Consider the following 21,862-nt stretch of genomic DNA (forward strand, 5'->3'; position numbering starts at 1 on the left):
TTTTTATAATTGTTTTATTATAATTTGATTTCCTTTATAATCTTGTATCTTTTACGCATTTTTTTTTTTTGGTACCAGGGATCGAACTTGGGTCCTTGTGCTTGTGAGGCAGGCTCTTTTATGCATTTTAAAACCTTAGACAAAAGGTGTGTAAACTTGACTAGATTGCTGTATATGCTTCTCTCATGGCACAAAAATGTAAACCCTTCACTATGGATTGTTCTGGTACATCTTTTGCTAAACCAGTCAGGTATAGCCAATGTGTTAGTCATCACCCTTCACTATACTCCAACACAATGAAATATTGTTCCATAAATTCTTAAAGTGCTCCAAGCCTAGATGAATACATGGAAAGCAAAGAAGATGAAGAGAAGCTGTGCTGACTTGCAAAGAAAGGCTCAGAGACATTTTCACAGGGAGCAGAGCAAGATAACACAACAGTACTCACTCTAAATTTCCAGGCATTTGTTCTCTCCCCATTGTGCCACACCCTGCTTCTTCTGTTATCCAGTTTGCTGCCTATGTGACCTAGCTGAATTTGTATCCTGTTCTAATCTCCTTTACCTTTAAGCAAAACAATACATCTTGTAGGTAAGAAGTTCCTCTTCAGGGAGACTAGCAAAAGTAGTTGGATCTAGGATGGCTGTCACAGTAACGGACTGATAACAGAATAATTTCATCATAATCTAATTTTCATTAGACAATGACATATCCAACAACTGCCATAACCTGAAACATCAGATTACAAAAGGAAGAAAAAGAAGTGACACCCACATTCAGATTAAATCTCTGCCAATTCCAGGAGAAGATATGAATATTCCTTTCCCTTGCTGACTTATCCTCTCCCTTCATTTCTGCTACTGGATACTGTCAACCTCTCAGCCCTTAAATGGGTTAGAAGTTGATTTTCAAGCAAGGCACCTGCTTCTTTGGCCAATGAATAAACTTGTGCTGTTGGCATTAGGCTCTGGTTTTGTTTTTGGCTTCCCAATATCATCTGGATAAAGATCCCACTTTGGGTTTTTCCCCTCTGCAAGAGGAGAAACAACACATCACTGGTAACACTTCCTCTGTAAGGTAGATCCAGAAGTGTGTATGTACATACTACCTGTCAATTGTCAACTTAGAAGTCAGTTATCAGCTGCTTCCCCTTGAACTTCTGAGTACATTCTTTTCCATTTCCCCCATTAAGGGCAATTTTGCATTCCTGGAGTATATACTTTCCTAGAAGCTCTTTCAAATGGAAACTTTCTTCTTGCACAGTCTACCATTCTAGGGGTGAGGAGGTAGGGTCCCTTAACTCTACTCCTCAGTGAAGCTTCAAGACTACTGTACCCCATCTACTTATGGGAGGAAGGGAGGTGAGGAAGGAGTAAGAATGGAGACAATTTCCCTTGCGGCTCAGGACAGCTACCAATAGTATCCTTTCCCAGCCTTCATCCTGGTACTTCTGCTCTGTTGGACAATTTCCATTGTTTACTGAATTTAGTTCATAAATACCCTCTTACCCCACAGCTACCATGAGTTCAGGAACCTAAGTCAATCAATACTCTGGCCATGAACTCGTCCCCTATCAGTGACTTTTCAGCTGCCACCCATTGTTACTGGTCATCTATTCCAAATTGTCTCTTAGTACTTCTAACCCCTGAGGTCTCTGTTTCAGATCATAGCTTCCTGTCCCACCAGCATGCCCACTAAACCACACCACTAAACTTGTTCTAGAATGTCACTAGCCTTTTTAGTCCTTTTAATACATCTATTTTCTTTCTCTTCAACAGCCTTTCCTGCTTCCATTTCCCTTACTACCCAGCCTAGGTTCCATGGCTACCTCTGCAAAGATTTACTTTAACATACCCTAAACACTCTTACTCTTATTTTTTTCCTCCCTTTAAAAAGATATGTTGAGATGTTGGCCTTATAGAAATTACAAACAACATAGAGTTCCATTCATTACCACGCAGCTTTCCTCAGTGTTAGCACCTTACATCACTGTCCAATCACCACTAGTGACTGCAAACAGAAGGAACCTCATACAACCATAAATTCGTGGCCTCCAACACCAGTGTAGTGCTCAAGATTATCCACATTTGAGTTTCTGTCCTCAGTTCCTTACTGGTGCTCTGGAATGATTACCTCAACCCCTATATTGCTCTCAAAAGCGCCACCCTTCACTGCCAGCTAATGACCTCTCCTTCTGTTAGACAGAAAATAAATGGCAGCAATGGGAATTAACTCAATGCTCATCACCAAAACCATAAATCATTCTACATCTGTACCCACATTTTTCTTCTTACAATGGAAATCATGTTGCCCCTCTTAAGAAGGTCCACTCCCTCATCTCTTCTCTGCATCCTATTCCTCTTGCCCTCTCAGGATTCTTAGCTGTCACTTGTCCTCTCATTTCTTCCCCCTTTTTCCCTCAAACTTCTCATCATCACAAAAATCTGCCATAATTTGTTAAACATGTTGACCTTGCTTCCACTGGTAGTTACCACCTTTTCTCCTCCTTTACACAGCTAAATATTGTCAAAGTGTGGCCTTGGTTGCTGTCACTACCCCATCATCCTTGCTCACTCCTCAACCTATCCCAAGATGCCCCCACTCTGCCCACCACTGAGCAGCATCTCTCATCAGCCAGGTTACCAACATATCTGTGTTTCCCAGGCTCTCACTATTTGCTCTCAACAGATTGCAGCCAGTGGAGCACGTCTTCCTCCTGTGAATGCCCTTGTCCTTGATTACCAGGACCTGGCTCTGCCCTGATTTCCTCCCACTCTTTCCAGATCTAATAATCTTCCTCACTCTCCCTCTGCAGGTCCATATCCCCTTCCCCTAGTAGACCCTTAAAGGTAAGGGGAGGCGTGGGGAAAGGGAGAAGTTTTACTGTATGAGTTGAGTATAAATATGGTGTAATCACTTTGGACAATTTAGTGACAGTGAGGTAAAGATATATGCTATGGTTAGAATATGTCCCCTCCAAAATTCAGCTGTTGAAGCTTCATGGCTAATGTGATGATATTAAGAAGTAGGGTTGGGCCGGGGATTTAGCTCAGTGGTTCTGCCGCCTGCCTCGCAAGCGCAAGGTCCCGAGTTCAATCCCCGGTACCAAAAAAAGAAAAGAAGTAGAGTCATTTAAAGGTGATGAGGCCATGAGGGCTCCTCCTTTACAAATGGAATTAAGGCGGTTGTAAAAGAGGCTCCACACAGCATTCAGCTCACTGCCCCTCTGCATTTTGTTGTGTGAGGACATAGTGGCCCTTGGCAAGAAAGTCCTCACCAGACAACAGAACGTGCTGGTGCCTTGACTTTGGACTTCCTCGCCTCTAGAACTATGAGAAATAAATTTCTGTTCTTTATAAATTACCCAGTTATGGAGTTCTGTTATAGAAGTACAAAACAGACTAACATATTTATAGTAAGGCCTAGAAATTTTACTTTACCTCATATGCACAAGTAGATACATGCAAAGGTAAAACATTTTAAATCCAAATATCTATCAACAATGGAATGCATAAGTTGTCATATACTGATTCAAGAGAATATTTTATAGTAAACGGGGCTACATGTATCAATATGGATAAATCTAAAAATATGGAGTAAAAAAAGCAATTTACAAAAGGAGTTGTTCAGAATGGCAGCACTTATGTACACGTCAAAAACACTCCAAATAGTAGTAAAATAGTAAAATTTTAAAGACATTAAGTGGAAGTACACATATCATCTCTAGGATCATGGTTACCTCTGAAGAAAGGGTGGAAGTATGGGGGTTTTTTTGCCACTCCTGTTTTGTTTAAAAATAAACTTATAGCAAGAATGGGTTGTGTTTATATGGGTGCCAGTAATATTAGTTCCTCCATTTTCCTACATGTTAGAAATATTTAATAAAAATTTTTAAATGTTAAAAAATTTGTAAAGTATGTATAATTTCCAGAATCAACCTTTAAAAGGCTACAAGTAAGTTTTAGATAATGTTACTCAGCACAACATACAGGATCTTTAAAAAAAAAAAAATATATATATATATGTATGTGTATATGTGTATATATATATATATATATATATATATATATTTGTGTATATGTATTTGTGTGTGCGCATTACTGAGAATTGAACCTAGGGCCTTTTCACTGAGTTAACATCTCCAGCCCTTTTTTAAAAAATTATTTTTTAAATTTGAAACAAGAATTTACTACGTTAAATTCCCCAGGCTGGGCTCAAACTTGCAACCCTCCTGTGTCACCTTCCTAGAGTGCTGGGATTACAGGAGTGTGCCACCATTCTTAGCTCAATTCATGGATTTCTTAAGGACCTGATTGCTGAATAGTGACACATAATGAAACCAAAGAAACTGGTATTCTGGGAACATCCACCAACTACACTATTAGAGTCTGCAAAAGAAGTTTTGCTGAGATTTAAATCAGAGCTTTGTAGGGAAATGTGCAAGCGCAAGATGGCAGTACTGTGCTTTGGTCCAGGCTCTGGTGTGAAGGGTTTCTGGGAGATAGGGGCTCTGGGTCAACAGAGCTCCAGTGCAGGCTCATCTCCTGATACTCCAATGTAAATAACTTCTGGAGCCAAGGCTGATGCTGGCGGGTGTAAATAACTTATATAACCAAGGTTGTTACCAGCACAGTGCCACCTTTGTGTACTGTGGCATAAATGTGCACTAAGCAGCGGACGTCTACTGTGTGAATGGGAGACTAAGCGGCCAAGGACTGCCATGAGTGTATAGTAGCCGGGGCCACAAGAGTTGCTGAACAGATGGACTATCGCTGAGCAGCCAAATGAAGATGTCTAATCCAGTCCACAGTTCTGTGTCTCTTCTTTGGGCTGTCCAAATCTGCAGTGAGTTTGCTCAGTCTGAAATGGTGACAAGACAGGGTTTTTAATGCTGGGGCTCCAAAAAAGACACCCTAAAAATGGTGCCTGTTATGTTGAGTACCTTAAAGAAGCAGCCTTAACGCCTGAGTCCCCCTGTTCCATCTAAATCCTCTCCTGAAGGGCAGAAAGGCACTTTCTGTGAAGTTGCCATATATGACAAAGTAAGTTCTCCCAGAAGGAAATGTTTGGTTCTTCCCACACCACCCCCATAACCTCACCAGAGAAGATTAACTGGGAGTATAAAAGACTAGAGCAGTGATGGTGAAGCTTTTAGAGCTTTCAATGATACAAACAGCCTGCTGTAGCTCGAGTGCCATAGGTTCACCAACACTGGACTAGAGTGACACCATACTGACAGCCTCATGAATTTTGCCCTAGGTTATTGCCTATTCTTTAGATCCATTCATCTTTCATTCTTTTTTTTTCTTTTGGTACCGGGGATTGAACTCAGGACCTTGCGCTTGCGAGGCAGGTGCCAGAACCACTGAGCTAAATCCACGGCCCTAGATCCATTCATCTTTCCTAAAAATCATTTGCAGTAGTCCCCCCTTATCTGTGGTTTTGCTTTCTATGGTTTTAATTGCCAAAAATTTTAAATGAAAAAATCCCAGAAATAAACAATTTAAATGTTTTAAATTGCATGTCATTCTCAGTGTCATGAAAACTCATACCATCTCACTCTGTCCAACCAGGACTGTGAGTCATCCCTTTGTATGGCTGGATTTGCTGGTCCATCATCATCTAGACATCTAGTACTAAGTGGAGACCTAGTACTAAGTTATCAGATTGACTGTCACTCTATGCAATGCTTGAGTTCAGATAACTCTGAGTTTATATCATAATGGCCACACTGCACAGAAGGAATGATGCTGGCAATTTGGCTAGGGGCCAAGGAGAAACCTTAAGCGAAAAGGTAAAGGTTCTCAACTCACTAAGAAAAAAAAAGTTATATGCTGAGCTTGCTAAGATCTATAGTAAGAACAAACACTCTGGCCATGGAATTGGGAAGAAAGAAATAGGTCAGTTTGTCTGGAATCTTACTCCTGACATTTTCTCTTAAGTCATTTTCTGCCTTCTAACATCCCAATCCTCTCCCCGTAACACACACACACACACACACACACACACACACACATGTGCGCGCGCTCCTTGGCTATAAAGTCCCACTTGCCTATACTGCATTCAGAGCTAAACCCAATCTCTCCTCCTACTTAACAAGATCCTGCCAAAGTGATCCCTGTACCTACATGATAGCCTCTCATAAAGTCTTCCTCACTGTGCTTTAATGTGTATCACTGAGTAATTTTTTCTTTACTATTACACCCATGACTTTGGAGAATGAAAACTCAACCCATGCCACAACTTAAGTTCAAAACTTGCACACGTGTTCATAGCAGCTTTTCTCATTAAACGTGGGAAGAAATCCAGACTTCCTTCAGCAGGTGAAAGGTGATCATTTGTGAAACCAGTGTCACACTGGGGGACCACCTTGGAACCCCAACATTGGCAGAAGGATTATTTTAAGCTTAAGACTCCCCGAGAGTCAACAAATGCAGAAAAAGCAGCAGCCACCTCTGGAAAATGTGACTACCATAAATCTCTCCTGAAGTTTTATGGCCTAATGAGGTGGAAAGAGTGCTCATACCTGGATAGGCAAACATGGAAAACTGGGCCAGGGATTTAGCTCAGTGGGTTCTGGTGCCTGCCTCATAAGCGCAAGGTCCCAAGTTCAATTCCCGGTACCAAAAAAAAAAAACATGGAAAACTTTCCTATCATCTGGTTTCCTAAAAATCCATTTCTCTTTTTCTGAAGAAACCTATTTTTGCTTTCCATAGCTATGTGCAGATGTGTCTATTTCCTTCCTTTTCTCCTAAGTTAGGAATACAGCAGTCCCTCCTTTATCCTAGAGGGATTAATTTCCAGTCCATTGACCCCAAGAACAGTACCGCAAGAATGAATCTATTCTGTCCTTCCATGTTTTATGCCCTGGTGCCTCCTTGGCATCACCACTCTTGTGCTTGGGGCCATTAGTAAAAAGTGAAATAAAGTTACTTGAACAAAGCACTGCAATACAATAGTCATATTTAATAGGCAGATAACAGAGTGTATGCAGGCACAAATACTTGACAAAGAGAGCATTCACATTATGGGCCCAATGAATCATGATGGCATGAAATTTCATCACACCACTCAGAATAACATGCAATTTAAAACTTACAAGTTGTTTAACTGTGGAATTCTCCATTTAATATTTTTGGACCACAGCTGATTACAGGTAGCTAAAATCCTAGAAAGTTTAACTATGGAGAAGGGGGTACTACTTTTTAAAATTAATTTTATAGGTACACTTTTGATATACATGATTACATTCATCATAGGTAATTTGTACCTGTACGTTATATATCTTGATTCTTTCCTTTTCCCCCATTCTTCTCCCTCCCTTCAACTCTTCTTCCCTTCTTTATTTACAAAAGCTTTGTTTCCATTTTCCCCCTTCTATTGTTTTTTTTTTCCTTTCCTTCCCTTGCCCTTCCCCCTCCCTTCTTTCTCTTCTTATTTGAACATTTTCTTCCTACTTTCCAATATCTATCCTCCATTTTGGAAATGGGAGAATTATTGTCTAATCATTCAACTTTAACTACTTAAATTGCTAGGTACTTGTTATGTATATGAACCTTTTACTCCCATTAATCTGTTCTGTTTATTCTCATTCCCCATCTCTGTCTCTGTCTTGCTATCTGTTTCTCTCTGTCTCTCTCTCATCTAATTCCCAGGCTCCAATTTAGCATTTAATTCCCAGGCTCTGGCTACAGGTGAGGTACTGAGTGTATAAGAAAAAGGTTTTTTTCCCCTTTCTATAACAGAACACAATTCAATTTAAAAATTAGAATTTTCCTTGTCTCCTTTCTACATCTTTCACTGTACCTCAGTGGACCTTTTAAAAGGTGGAACCCAGCAGAAAGTCTTTAGGTCATTGGTCCTGAAGGGGACAGTGGGATCTGACTCCTTCCTCTTTTTCTCCTTTGCTCCTTGGCCATGAGGGAGCACACTGCCATGTGCTCCCTCCACTGCCATACAGCAGCCTCATCAGAAGTTTACAAGCAATGGGTCTAATCATGGAATAGACTCAATCCTTTAAAACTATGAGCCAAGATAAAGCATCTCTCTTCAACTTGATTATCTCAGGTATCTGTTGACCAACAGAGGAAAGTGCTTCAGGCTGATTTTTATATAATAAATAAGGTGTTAAATAACAATATGTTTAATTATGCTCAGTATCTGTTGTTGCCTTAGGTTGTTATCAAAATGAAAACAGTGGGGCCAGGGATTTAGCTCAGTGGTTCTGCCACCTGCCTCGCACCAAAAAAAAAAAAACAAAAAAAAATGGTAACAGTGATTTTCATGACTTTTTATGCTGCATGGAATATAAGGATCTCTGTAGCATATAAATAGTTTTGGAGGTTTCTGGGATGACACTAAATATAGAATTTGGATATGGCAGAGATGGCCCAGGTATGTAGTAACTGACCAGAGATGGTAGATCAACTGTTGGAATTGTACTGGCCACACCTTCCCTTATACTTTTAGGCAGAGGCAGAGCTCTGACAAGACAGCAACAGTTTCCCTTGGTGAAGCAAGAATACAAGGAAGAAGAGGCACAGCTACAGCAAGCAGGATTTACTTTTGTTGCATCAGTACTTATATTGTTGGGTCAGGGATTTGGCTCAGTGGTTCCGCCCCCTGCCCAGCAAGCCCAAGGACCCAAGTTGATCGCCAGTACCAAAAAAAAAGTACTTATATTGTTTTTTAGTATGGTATTCTCTACTGCCAGGCTAGGTGTGGAATCACAGTGCTTATGTTCAAGTTACACTTATTTACTTAATAATGGCCCAAAGTGCAAGAATACTGAGGCTGGCAATTTGAATATACTCAAGACAAGCTGTAAAGTGCTTTCTGTAAGTAAAAAGGTAAAAGTTTATAATAGGTATGTGTGTGTATATATATATATATATATATATATATATATATATATATAAGAAAAAACAGCACATATAGGGTTTAGTACTATCTTCAGTTTCAAGCATCCACTGGGGGTTTTGGGACATAGTTCTCACAGAAAAGAGAAGACCACTATATAATAAACTATGCAATATTCTTTTCTCTGCTTCTAATAGCTAAAAGGATTCTCAATCTTCTATGTAGTACCTTTATTGAATTATTAAAGCCAGAACATGCACTTTGAGATCTGACTGTACATCTCATTTTAGATTTTATATTGATGATTTTCCTGTTTTCAAATCTCCGAATCCAAAACCTAAAATGTAACTTCTATTCCCCCAAGTTTTTGCTTCCTTTCTCTATAAACAGCAGTTTCTGTTTTTAGTCTTCCCTAAAACTACTAAAAATGTAACTTCTATTCCACAAGTCTCTGGCTCCTCATTCTGGTCTACGGGAGTTTCTAACATTGTTAGAAGAATAACACTGACTGCCTTGCAAGAGGTCCAAACAAACCAAACAGGGCACAGTGCCCAGGAATCAACATAAAGATGTTTGTTTTCTGTATATTTGCCAAACCAACAAATTCTCATTCCCAGATTACCAGTGCAGAAAAATGAAACTAAATGTTCACTTTTCTCTCTTTCCAAAGAAATCTTACACAAAAAAAAGTACACAATTATTGTGACTATTTGGGTTGAATACCTTACCAGGTACTGGGAATGTCTTTGATCCACGCTTCTTTTCAGGGAAGACAGGTTATACAGTAGAAACAACACAAACACAAGTCAGGAGACAAGCGTTCCAGACCAGAGTTGCCCAATCAATGAATCCTGGGCCAGGAAGGAACTGAGTTGGGTGAAGGGAGCAGTTGGAAGCAGCACAGCCAGCTTCCACTTGCCTTGCAGCAGCTTTTAAGAGCTGCCTCCTCTGTCTCGCACTTCTCAAACACAGGGTCTTCACACTGACTGCTGTGTTTTCTTTACTTCATGTGGCACAAATTCTCCTTGTACTTTTGTTCTTCAATATCGTGTTCCTTCTTTGGCTGTAATTCTGAGTACTTTGTATCCATCACAAAACCTCCTCTAATATCCTACTAATTCTCCTTTAGCTTCTTTGATTTCCTTCAATATTCACCCAGAATAATCTGTGCTCTACTCCAAAGACTCAGACTTGTCCTTTTTCACTGTCCCACAGATGCACCATACCTATCCTGGCTTTAGTTAGCATCTATATTTGCAGCTATGACTCTCTGGACCCATTTCCTGACCAGCTTTCAGAATACTCTTTAAAGTGTTGTTAAAACTTAAAATTTTAAACATGTCTTAAGCAAAAGTAATAATCTTCCTTCTACCACTGTAAATTACTTTTCCTCTAGATGTCCCAATTTTTGCCTACTACTAGGCTATTTAATATAAAAAATGTGGAGTCCATTTAATTCTGCAATTTTAAGATAATTACTAAATCTTTCCATGCTTTCCTTTACTAATGTAACTTCCTTTCTAATCATCAATGGTATCCCTAGTTGACTGACAGCCTTGTTATACCACACATGGACTTGTGAAATGGATCATATCTGACCCTTCAGGGTCTCACCTAGTGAACTGCTTCTGCAAACTACTGACCATTTAATCTGGTAAAAATCCTTTGACAAACAGCACTTCAGAATCTCAGTGGTTCCGGTTGGAATCTTTCAAATATAGATCAATTTCTGTGATCAACAAACTATTTTTAAGTTTCCTACCAGGTCATAAGAAGAAAGCCCACCTTTCCTCACCCTATGGAACATGCCATGATACAGGTCTTTCCAGTGGTTCTTGATTGGGTGATTTTGCCCCCAGGAGACACTGGCAGGGTCAGCAGACATTTTTCATTGTTGCAATCCTGGGTAGAGGCCAGGAATGCTGCCAAACATCCTTCAATACACAGGACAGCTCCTCCCACAATAACAAATCATTCATCCCCAAAGGTCAGCACCGCCAAGGATGAGAAACCCTGGTCTAGCCCTCAGGAAACACAAGACAATGCAGGCCCAAGGCAGGGCCAGCATTCAAGGATCCTGAGAGAAAGGACAAAAAAATCTTACGGTTGCCAGAGAGAATCTTTATGGTTACTTAGTCTTCCTGGTACCAGAAATAATGAAGAGTGGGATATAAAGATGTATTTTCTTCTGCAAAGAAAATGCCATTTCTGGTCAGACATGTCCATAATCCTAACACTTGAAAGGCTGAGGCAGAATAATCACCAAGAGTTTGAGGCCAGCCTGGACCACATAGTAAATTCAAGGTTGGCCTGAACTACATAGTAAGACCTTGTCTCAAAAAAGCACCCCCCACCAAAAAAAAGAAAAAAGAAAATGCCATTTCTGTAATGAGGAATAAACATTATACATGCTTGTGTTTTGATAAACAAAAGGGCTGCTACCCAGGGTTATAGGCAACCCTGCCTAGGTAATAATCATGTAGGAAGAAGCAGAATAAACCCGTGTTTGAGCAGAGAAGCTTCCTAGATTGCAGAAGCCAGAAATGCCTAGCAGTTATTAGCTAAGACTAAGTACTATTAGATTTCCCTTGCCTTAAGATGGCTGCTACATAAAATGACAACCTTCTCCTTCCCACTTAAAAATATGGCTTCACCAGCCATAAGACAATCTTCTTCCCAACATGCCCCTCTTCACATCAAAAGAATAACCTGATACTTGGTACCTCCTAGCAACTAGTGATGTCACAGGCTCCTCCAATCCCTAGCCACTACATCACTCAACCCCACCCCACCACAAGCCCTACCCCAGCTCATATAAGAAGCTCCCTGTCCCGGCCATATTGCTCTCTCCTTTGTTTGGGGACAGCCCGGCAGTTCGTCCCTACAATAAAGGCTTGTTGTGGTTCTGGTCTGGTCTTGGTTTTTGGCTCTTTTACCTGACACTAACCAAACTTATTAACATGATCGGATCTTGACATGTGAATCCAGTCTATCTGTAACCTTATCACATCTCACTATTCTGGCATATTTCTTTTTGTTTGTGATATATAACTACATTAGCTTTGGAGAATTAGTATTTATATCATATCTTAATCATTTTTATCCCCTTTCCTCTACATCCTACCCTCTCTCCCCTTTCCCAGGTCCCTTTCCCTATCTCCAAAAAGTCTACCTTCTTGTTTTCTACCATCTCTCCTTTATTTTGCTCTTTAAATTATTTACATTTTTGGTTTCTCATGTAAGACAAACTGTGCAATATTTAACCTTCTGTGTCTGATTTACTTCATTTAACATTACAGTCCCAAGATCCATCTATTTTCCTACAAATGACTCAAATTTATCCTTCTTTATGGCTAATATTCTATTGTGTATATATATACCACATTTTCTTTTTCCATTAATTTGTTAATGGACACCTAAGCTGTTTCCATGATTTAACTATTATGAACTGTACTCCTATAAACATGGGTATGGATATGTCACTGTAATAAAATGACTTTGAACTCTATTTCAGGAAGATACTCAGGAAAGACATAGCTTGATCAAATGGAATTTTTATTTTCAGTTTTTGGGGTGAATTTCCATGGTGATTATACTAGTTTACATTCCCACTAACAATGCAGAAGAGTTCCTTTTCCCCCACAACCTCACCAGCACTTGTTTTATGAGTTCTTGATGATACGTAGCCAATCTGAATGGAGCAAGACAGAATCTCAGTGTTCTTCTGATTTGCACTTCCCTAATAGCCAAAGGTGTGTGTGTGTGTGTGTCTGTGTGTGTCTGTGTGTTTAGTTTTGTGAGACAGGGTCTTGCTATGTAGATCAGGCTGTGGTGGCCTTGAACTCATATGTAGTTCAGGCTGGCCTCAAACTCAAGGCAGTTCTTCTGCCTCAGCCTCCCAAGTGCTGGGTTTAAAGGCATGGGCCACCATGCCCAGCTCGAGCATTTTTTCTTCATGTCCTTATTGACTATTTGTACTTTTTCTTTCAAGTAGTTCCTATTCATTTCAATTGCCCATTTTTTATTAGGTCTTATGGTTTTGGGGGTCTTAATTTTTTGAGTTCTTTATATATTCAGATATTAGTCCACTTATCAGAGAAGAAGCTGGCAAAAAATATTTTTCCTGTTCTATAGGTTGTCTCTTTATTGTTTCCTTTGCTGTGCTTGGTATAATTTAACTTGGAATAATCACTTTTGTTGATTCTTGGAATTACTTTTTCTGCAATTGGGGTTCTGTTCAAGAAGGGCTTGCCTATGTCTATGTTTTCAAGTGTTTTGCCTATTTAATCTCCCAGCAGATTCAGGGTTTCTGTTTTTAGGTCTTGGATCCATTTTTTGTTTTAGTACATGGTGAGAGTTATGGGTCTAGATTTATTTTTTCTGCACATGGATAACCAAATTTTCTAGTACCATTTGTTAAAGAGGTGATCTTTTCTCTAGTATTTTTTAGCCCCTTTGTCAAAGATCAGATGGTTAAACACATGGGGCTGTTTCTGTGTTTTCTATTCTACTGATTTACATGCCAATCTTTGTGATTATACTATGATTTTATTACTGCAATTTTGTAGTAAAACTTGAAATCCAGGATTGTAATGCCTTCCACTCTGCTATTTTTGGTCAAGATTGCTTTGGCTATTCTGGATCTTTTCTGGTTCCATATAAAATTTTAGGATTTTTTTTCCAGTTCTGTGAAGAATACTGTTGATATTTTGATTGAAACTACATTGAATCTCTGTATCATCTTGGGTAACATGGGTCATTTTGATCATAATGATTCTGCCCATCCAGGAATAGGGGATGTCTTTCCATTTTCTAATGTCCTCTTGTGATTACTGTGATATGTTGCCTTGACTTAAGATCACCTAGCAATTAGTGAAGTTCGGGAGTGTTTTTATGGATGATTGAAACATAGACCAGCAAACTGAATGGGGAAGACCCACCCCCGAGGTGGGTGGTACCAACCATTAGGCTTGTATCCTGGACAGAATGAAAAGGGGAAGAAGGAAGTGTTCCCTTTTGTAAGAGCTCTAGTCTTCACTACTGCCTGTGGACATTCATCTCCAGTTTCTTATAAAGGTCTTTTATCTCCTTGCGTAGGCTCACTCCTAGTTATTTATTTTGGAACTACCATGAAAAGGATTGTTTTCCTGATTTCTTTCTTGATAGGTCCACTATTAATGTACAGAACACTACTGATTTGTGTGTGCTGGTGTTGGATCTTGTCACTTTGCTGAGTTTATGAGCTCTAAGATTCTTCTGGTGAAATATTTTGGGTCTTCTATATAAAGGATCATATCATCTATAAATAAAAAAGTCTTAATTCTTTCCTATTTGTATCCTTTTTATTTCTTTCTGTTGCTTGTTTGCTGTGGTTAAAATTTTGAGTACTATATTGAACAGAAGTGATAAGAGTACACATCTTTGTCTTGTTACTGATTTTAGAGAGAAGGCTTTCAGTCTTTTCCATTTAGAATGATATTGGCTATGAATTTGTCATAAATGGCTTTTATCAGTTTGAGGTAAGGTCCTTCTATACCTATTTTTGTCAGAGTTTTTATCATGGATGTGTTGGATTTTGTCAAAGGTTTTTTCCATATTCAGTTGATCACATGATTTTTAGCCTTCTATTTACATAGTATATAACATTTATAACATTTATTGATTACATATGTTGTACCATCCTTGCATCCCTGAGCTGCAGCCTTCTTGGTAATGAAGTATGATCTTTTTAATGATTTGCTGCATCTTTTGCAAGTATTTTGTTAAAGATTTTTACATCTACATTCATTAAGGATAACTGGCCTGTAGTTCATTTTGTTCAATCCTTGTGCAGTTTTGGCATCAGGGTAATGCTGTATTCCAGGAAGAAGTTTGACAATGTTCTTTCCCTTTTAATTTGATGGAAGAGTTTGAGAAGTGTTAGTATTAATTCTCTGAAGTTGTGGTAAAATTCAACAGTGAATTTATCAGGTTCCAGGTTTTTTTCAGTTGTAGAGTTATTACTCCCTCAATTCCAATGCCTATTATTGGTCTATTCATGGTTTTTATATCTTCTTGGTTCAATTTTGGTAATTCACGTGTCTACAAGTTTATCCATTTCTTCTGGAGTTTCCAATTTGCTGTAATTAAATTTTCAAAATACTTTTTTTGGGGGGGGGTACCAGGGATTGAACTCTGGACTTTGCACTTTCGAGGCAGGTGGCAGAACCACTGAGCTAAATCCCCAGCCCTCAAAATAGTTTTTTATAATCTTCTCGATCTCAGCAGTATCTGTTGTGATTTCATCTTTTTCTGACTGTACTGATATGGAACTTTACTATCCTTCTTTCGATAAGTCTAGCTAAGTGTTTACCAATTTTATCCTTTCAAAGAACTGACTCTTGATTCATCCTTTTTATTGTTTTTTATATTTTTAAGTCTTTTATATTGTTTTTTAGTCTCAATTTCATTGATTTCCACTCTACTCTTTACAATTTCTTTCTTTGTATGTTTTGGACTTGTATTCCTCTTGATTTTCCAGGACCATGAAATGCATTATTGGGGGTTTTTTGTTTTATTTTTTGTTTTGTACCAGGGATCAAACTTGAGATCTTGAGCTTGTAAGACAAGTGGCAGAACCACTGAGCTAAATCCCCGGCCCCATTATTGGTTATTTATTTAGTAATACTCTATTTTTCTAATGTAAGCACTCACAATAAACTTCCCTCTTTGAACTGCTTTATTTGGATCCACAGATTCTGGTATGTTGTACTGTCACTGATGTTTGATCTGAGGACTTTAAAAAATTTTTTTCCCTGATTTCTGTTTTTTGTTTTTTTGGTGCCAGGGATCGAACTCAGGTCCTTGCACTTGCGCAGCAGGCAGCAAAACCACTGAGCTAAATCCCCGGCCCGTCCCTGATTTCTTCTGTGATTCACTGATTATTCAAGAATGTATTATTTAATTTCCATGTGTTTGTATAGTTCCAGTGGTTTCTTTTGCTACTGATTTCTAGTTTCATTCTGGTGTGATCTGATAGGATGCAAAACTATTTAAATTTTTTAAAAATTTATTTAAACATGCTTTATGGCCTAACATACAGTCTATTTTGGAGAACAATCGCTTCTCGGCCTTTTGGCTAAGATCAAATGTATTTTGGAGAACATTCCATGGGCTACAGAGAACAAAGTGTATTCTGCTGTGGTCAGATGAAACACTGTAGATATCTCTTAAGTCCATTTGTTCAATGTTAAAGTTTAACTGTGCCCCTTCTACTCCCAGGTCAAAGCAATCCTCTTACTTGGCAAGTTTTAATCTGACCCAGGATTCTAGGGGTCTCTAGAGGCTGGAGGAAATAGCCTCCGTAGACACTGATCTAGATTGTCTTCCCCACTCCCAGTGATCATATGTCTGAGTTGTTCAGCTTCACAAAAAGTGTGTTCCCAGCCCCTGAATTCAGTGGTATGTAGGGCTTGGCAAAAGAGAGCCCTCTGCATGGAATTCAGCAGGAAGGGGGGAAGCCAGTAGGAAGGAGCTCACACAGGTGAAGATATCAGCTGTATTTGATATTATTTTTTAATCAAGCAGAGCATTTTCATACCAATACATCTTGTCATATACATCTTGGCCTGGAGGCTCTACTCCTATACTGATTTTACCAAACCTAAGTCATTCTTTCTTTGGATAGTCAGTTCAAGCCCCATCTCCTATAAACACATCTGTTGGGAGCAATGCTACATAATTTTAGGGAAAAACCATTTGATTAGGCCTAGTTCTTCTGCCTACAGGTCAGCTATGGCATTTTGAGACATAATTCCATTTTGGCCCCCAGTCACAACTGAGACCTCAATGATCCAGTGATGCTGTGATGCTCCAGGACAAGGTTACACCAGCGGGAGACATCCTGGGAGGAACAAAATCTTCATCTACTCAGTTCTTCATTGTTCTTGGATTGTTACACTTTGTTTATGCTGATGTACTGAACTCTCTGGAAGTCATTTGTTGCACCTTGTTTATCCCGATGAACTGAACTCTCTGCAAGTCATCTGTTACATCTCTTTCTCCTGATGTGCTGAATAAAAGTTGTGGTAAGCTGGGGGCTTTCGTCTTTGTTAATTCGCCTTGTGCTGCCGTGGCTCGCAGGAGACTAGGACTTACTGCAGAGGTCTTAATAACGTCTCCTTTCCCTGTTCCCCACACACATCTGCCCACATTATTTACTTAACATTAGCAATTCGATATCTTCTACTATCAAAATCATTTTTAAAACATATACTCTGCCTCTTCAATTAAAAATGTAATTTCCTTGATATGAAGGACCCTGTAAACTTTTAATCCCAAGACTTCTCTAAGTACTCTGCATAAAGCAAACATACCCTGCCCTTTCCTCTGGGAATTACTATTCATGGATTTTGCTGGTGTTTACTGGATAGTTCATGTTAGGAGCTGTCCTAGGCCCTGAACATCAAACTTAATACTGCTGTTTTCCTATTGTGCAAAAAAGGAAATGGAAGAGTAGAGAAATTACTTGTCTAAAGTCATCAGGCTAAGAGGTGGTAGAAAGCATTCAAACTCAAGGAGGCTGATTCCACAGCCTGTCATGTGATTTCTCCCTTATCATGTGTGAATAATTTGTTTCCCTATGATATTAATACACTTTGTTTTGTTATAACAGAATGACACAGGCAGGGTAATTTATAAAGAACAGCAATCTATTTCCTCACAGTTCTGGAGGCTGGCGAGACAGAGATCAAGATCAAGGTGATATTGGGCCATGGATTTAGCTCAGTGGTTCTGGTGCCTGCCTTGCAAGTGCAAGGTCCCAAGTTCGATCCCCGGTACCAAAAAAAAAAAAAAAAAAAAAGTAACAAGATCAAGGTGATACAATTGCCTGAGAGCTTTTTGTTGCACAACCTCATGGCAAAAAGTAAAAGGGCAAGAGTTGACCTTGTTCTTTTATAAGGAAGCCACTCTTACAAAAATAGCATTAATCCACTCAGAAAGGGAGTGCTCCCATGATTTAAATATCTCCCATTAGGTCCCACCTTCTAATATCTCTGCATTATGACAGGATTTATATCTAGTTTGGCAACTACTAACTGGCACGTAATCCTTTCGAGGATTAAGTGAAGCTACCTTAAAGATATTTTTCAAGCATAACCTCTTTTTTTGTTTTTTTTTCAAGCATAATCTCTTAAAAACATCAAGGAGACTAAAAATTATTTAGAAGCACAGGTTGATTATAAGGTCCAATTCTCCACTAACTGGGTTGCTTAAACAAAATGGACATTTTGTTTTGTTTTGTTTGGTACCAGGGATGGAACTCTGTACCTTGAACTTTCAAGGCAGGCAGCAACACCACTGTGCTTAATCCCTGGCCCGAAATGTACAGTTTTAATCCATCTGCAGTAACAGAAGAGACTTTTAAGGAAGGCAGAAGTGGGCTGAATGCCACTGCTGCTATGTGATCTAGAAATATTGGGTATTACTTCTGGGTTCCATAAAATTGAAGCCACTAAGACCTGCTTTATAGGATTCACAGAAAGAATGTGTCCCCAGTCTACATAAGTTTTCAATAAATGCTGTCTCTCCTTTTGTCTCTAATAGGGACCAAAACTAGCCTTAATGTGCATTTCTCCACTTCCCATGCCACTAGTTAGCACAGAAATCTAACTATACTTTATCTCTGAATAAGTATCTCTGAAGCTCTAAATCTTCAATTGTTCTCCACAAACTAAAAGAACAGACTCCCAAATTCCTCCTAACAGCTTCATTCCTCTTTTCCTCAATGTCCTCCCTCTTCTGCCTCCTAAATCCTCAAATTATTTCCAAAGAGCCAGTACTCATTGCTCTCTCCTCTGAACTCAGGGCTATTGCAGACCACTTAGGATTTGTTCCATATCAAAATGATATGTGATTAATTGTACTTCTAAATTCTTCAAGAAAAGATAAACTCTTTGAAGGTAGAGTTTTCAGTCTTTATTATTTTTACCGAAGTACACAATGCATTATGCATAGCAGTAAGAGCTAATATTTACTGAAAGCTATGTGTTGAGTGCTATTCTAAGTACCTTACATGAATATATGAACTCATTTACTCTTCACAACAACCCTATGGAATAGCTACTATTATTCTTTCCATTTTGCAGATCAGAAAGCTGAGATCCAAAGAGATTAAACTCAAGGTTATGCCACTAGGAAATAACAGCACTTGGATTCAGTCCCAAGCAGCCTGGCTGCAGAATTCACATTCTTGTTTTTTGGGCCGGCGCGGGGGGGGGGGGGGGGGGGGGGGGGCCCTCACTATGTGGTCCAGGCTGGCCTTGAACTTTCCATGATCCTCCTGCTTCAGTCTTCTGAGTGCTGAGATTACAGGTTTGCACCACATTCTGGCCCCACAATCAATTACATGTGCTAATTTATGTAAAAGAGCTCCAAAACTATGAAGGAGTAAAGCCCACAATAAAACCAACAAATCCAAACAAAAATAGTTCTCTGATAATCAGATTAGAGTTTTAATTCCAGCTCTATGACTTTTTCTAGCTTTAAACAAAGCACTTAATCTTTTTTTAGCAATCTTTGCATCTGCAAGATTAAACTAGTATATTTTAGGTTGTTCCTGAGAATTAAGAGATAACCAGAAGCAGGAATAACATCAAGAACACACAACCACACAGAGTATGTTCTGTAAGTGTTGGCTCTAAAGCAGAGTCAAAGTGTGAAGTCCGGAAAATCTTCTTTGCTACATTATTAACCAATAATTATAAAAGGTTTAAACAGTAATTATAAGGTAATTATAAATTACATATTTCTGTTCCTTTATGACAACATACTGACAGGACTTTACTAATTTTCTTACCCCAAGCTTGTAAAACAAGTAGGATTAATTATCTCTAATGTGAAACAAAGAGTTAAAGAACTTTGCCGGGGGCGGGGGCGGGGGCGGGGGCGGGGGGGGGGGGGGTTGGCTAGCCAGGTCCAAGAACCCTTAACTCTTGAAAGTAAATGCAAAGGGAAAGTCCCTTAGGGAAAATTCCCTAAGAAGTACTTACATTAACGAAGGCAAGTGTACCAAAAGTTGTGAGGGTCCTGGAAAGCATGCAATAAAGGGAAAGTTTGGTAGATAGGGATGTTTAATATGCCAATAATGACCCTGATACAAGGCTGAAGACCCAACAGTTTGTGCAAGACCAGGGAGCAGGATTAAGTACATACAACAGGAGGCTCTGAGAAAGAGGAGCCAGAATGGGCTCCCCTGGACTGTAGTACAGATCCTCCCACAGAAGATGCCCAGGCCTAGAGGTAGGAGAGAAGAAATAAAGACAGGTAAAAAGAAGACTGGGAAACTGTTGTTTTAAAAAACTGGTCCTAACTGGGGACTGTGGTGCATGCCTGTAATCCCAGTGGTTCAGCAGACTAAAGCAGGAGGATCTCAAACTCCAGCCCAGTCTGGGCAACTTAGCCAGACCCTGTCTCAAAAGAAAAAATGAAAAAAAGGGCTAGGAATGTAGCTCAGTACAAAAAAACTCCAGTAGAAATAAATAAATAAAACAAAACAAAATAACAACAACAAAAAACCTCACAACAACAAAAACTCACTGTAGTTTTTGAGGAAACTGTAGCTTTAAGTAAACGGCAGCCTCAAGACAGAATCAGTTACCAATGGTTACCTGTGCCTTTTACTCCCTAGGACTGTCTACAAATTTGGCCTGTGTTTTTCTTCTGATACTATAAATCTATAAATTCCAAAAGTTACATCAAAGAATTTCATTCTCAAAGAAACAGCACTATTACTTAGGTACCTTATCTCTAAACTTTAAATACATATAAACAATTTATATTTAACCTTGTTGATAATTTTGTTTTAACCCACTAAATGCGCAAATTCAACAAGAAAACAGACAACAGGTAAATGATAAATAACCCAAAGAATAAACATCCCAGACCACTCATCCTAAGGATACCCCATAACCATATAAATTTCCCCAAATCCAGACCACAGAGCGACTCAGCCCTGGAGAACCTACCTGCACTCCTCTGCGTACTGTGATTCTGCATAATCTGCCTATGCCTCTCACTGAGGTCTTGAAATGCTTTGCTACCAAGATATATTAAGAACCTGCAGAGTGTGAGGTGAGCTGACGTCTCCATCTCCTCTTCAGAGGTCCCTCGATGCGGTCCAGTGACACCCCAGCCTTGAGATGGGGCCACAGGGTTTCTCTGTCTGGCAAACAGGACCAACTCCCTAAGGCCCTTCCTACAGTTTCAGACAGGCTGAGAAGGGGAGACAGGGAGGCACTGCTCTTGAGGAGGCAGGGCTTATATTCTAACAATCTTTTGGGTTGGGGGGGGCATGTAATCATTGGGGAAAGGTAGGTTAAAGCATCGGAGAGGTAACATCTTTGCAAAATGCTTCAGGGATCCGGGACTCGAGGGCTCTCAGGACCCAGTAACCTGCAAAGCACATCTGGCCGACATAGCTTAGAGGGTGTTTGGTCAGCCCCCAATCTCCTTCCCACCAGCTGTCGTTCCCCAGCCTTCCCTAATCAAAAGGCAGAAGCCAGCTCGGCCGCAGCCTAGAAGGAGGCTGGGGTCGCGGTCGGCCCTCGGGTGCAGGGGCTGAGGAGACTGGCCTGGCAGACGCAGGGAGGCGCGGGGCCCAGGGCGACCAGGGAGCTCAGCGGGCGCGCCCGGCCCTTTAGAAAAAGGCTTCACAGGAGACCACGCTGCGGGTCAAGGTTGTTCCGGACCCCTAAAGCGCTAGCCACGAACGCACTCACCAGCCCGCTGCCGCGCAACAACCGAACTGGGAGTCCTTCCATCCTGCCGCAGGCCAAGTCTCTCCGCCAGGCTTGTGGCTTCGCGGCGCGCGCAAGCACCGGTGACAGGGGGAACTGGGTCCTGCCCACTAGCACCCGCCCCTCACACACTCCTCGAGACCCCGCCCCCTCGTGCCTACGGAACCTCCAGAGAGACTTGTAACCTCCACCCCGCTAGCGCCCTATGTCTTGCTCACGCGAGACT

The 21,862-nt window shown here is 40.1% G+C and overlaps 1 protein-coding gene across 2 annotated transcripts in view; it reads right to left on the bottom strand.

The window, feature by feature from the left end:
• Acadsb (acyl-CoA dehydrogenase short/branched chain) overlaps positions 1-21,843 on the bottom strand; it is a 50,736-nt gene extending 28,893 nt beyond the window's left edge. Inside the window, exon 1 of one of the 2 annotated variants that reach the window (XM_004838768.3) lies at positions 21,619-21,843. In XM_004838768.3, the coding sequence (XP_004838825.1) occupies positions 21,619-21,660 (42 nt within the window). In that variant the 5' untranslated portion in view covers positions 21,661-21,843. The remainder of the gene's footprint in view (positions 1-21,618) is intronic. The other variant, XM_004838769.4, reaches the window with a different exon arrangement.
• Positions 21,844-21,862: the final 19 nt, after the last annotated feature.

This window comes from Heterocephalus glaber, unplaced genomic scaffold (assembly GCF_053883595.1).
Source record: "Heterocephalus glaber isolate CG9 unplaced genomic scaffold, H.glaber_assembly_v1.0 deba00001497, whole genome shotgun sequence".
Taxonomy (NCBI): Eukaryota; Metazoa; Chordata; class Mammalia; order Rodentia; family Bathyergidae; genus Heterocephalus; species Heterocephalus glaber.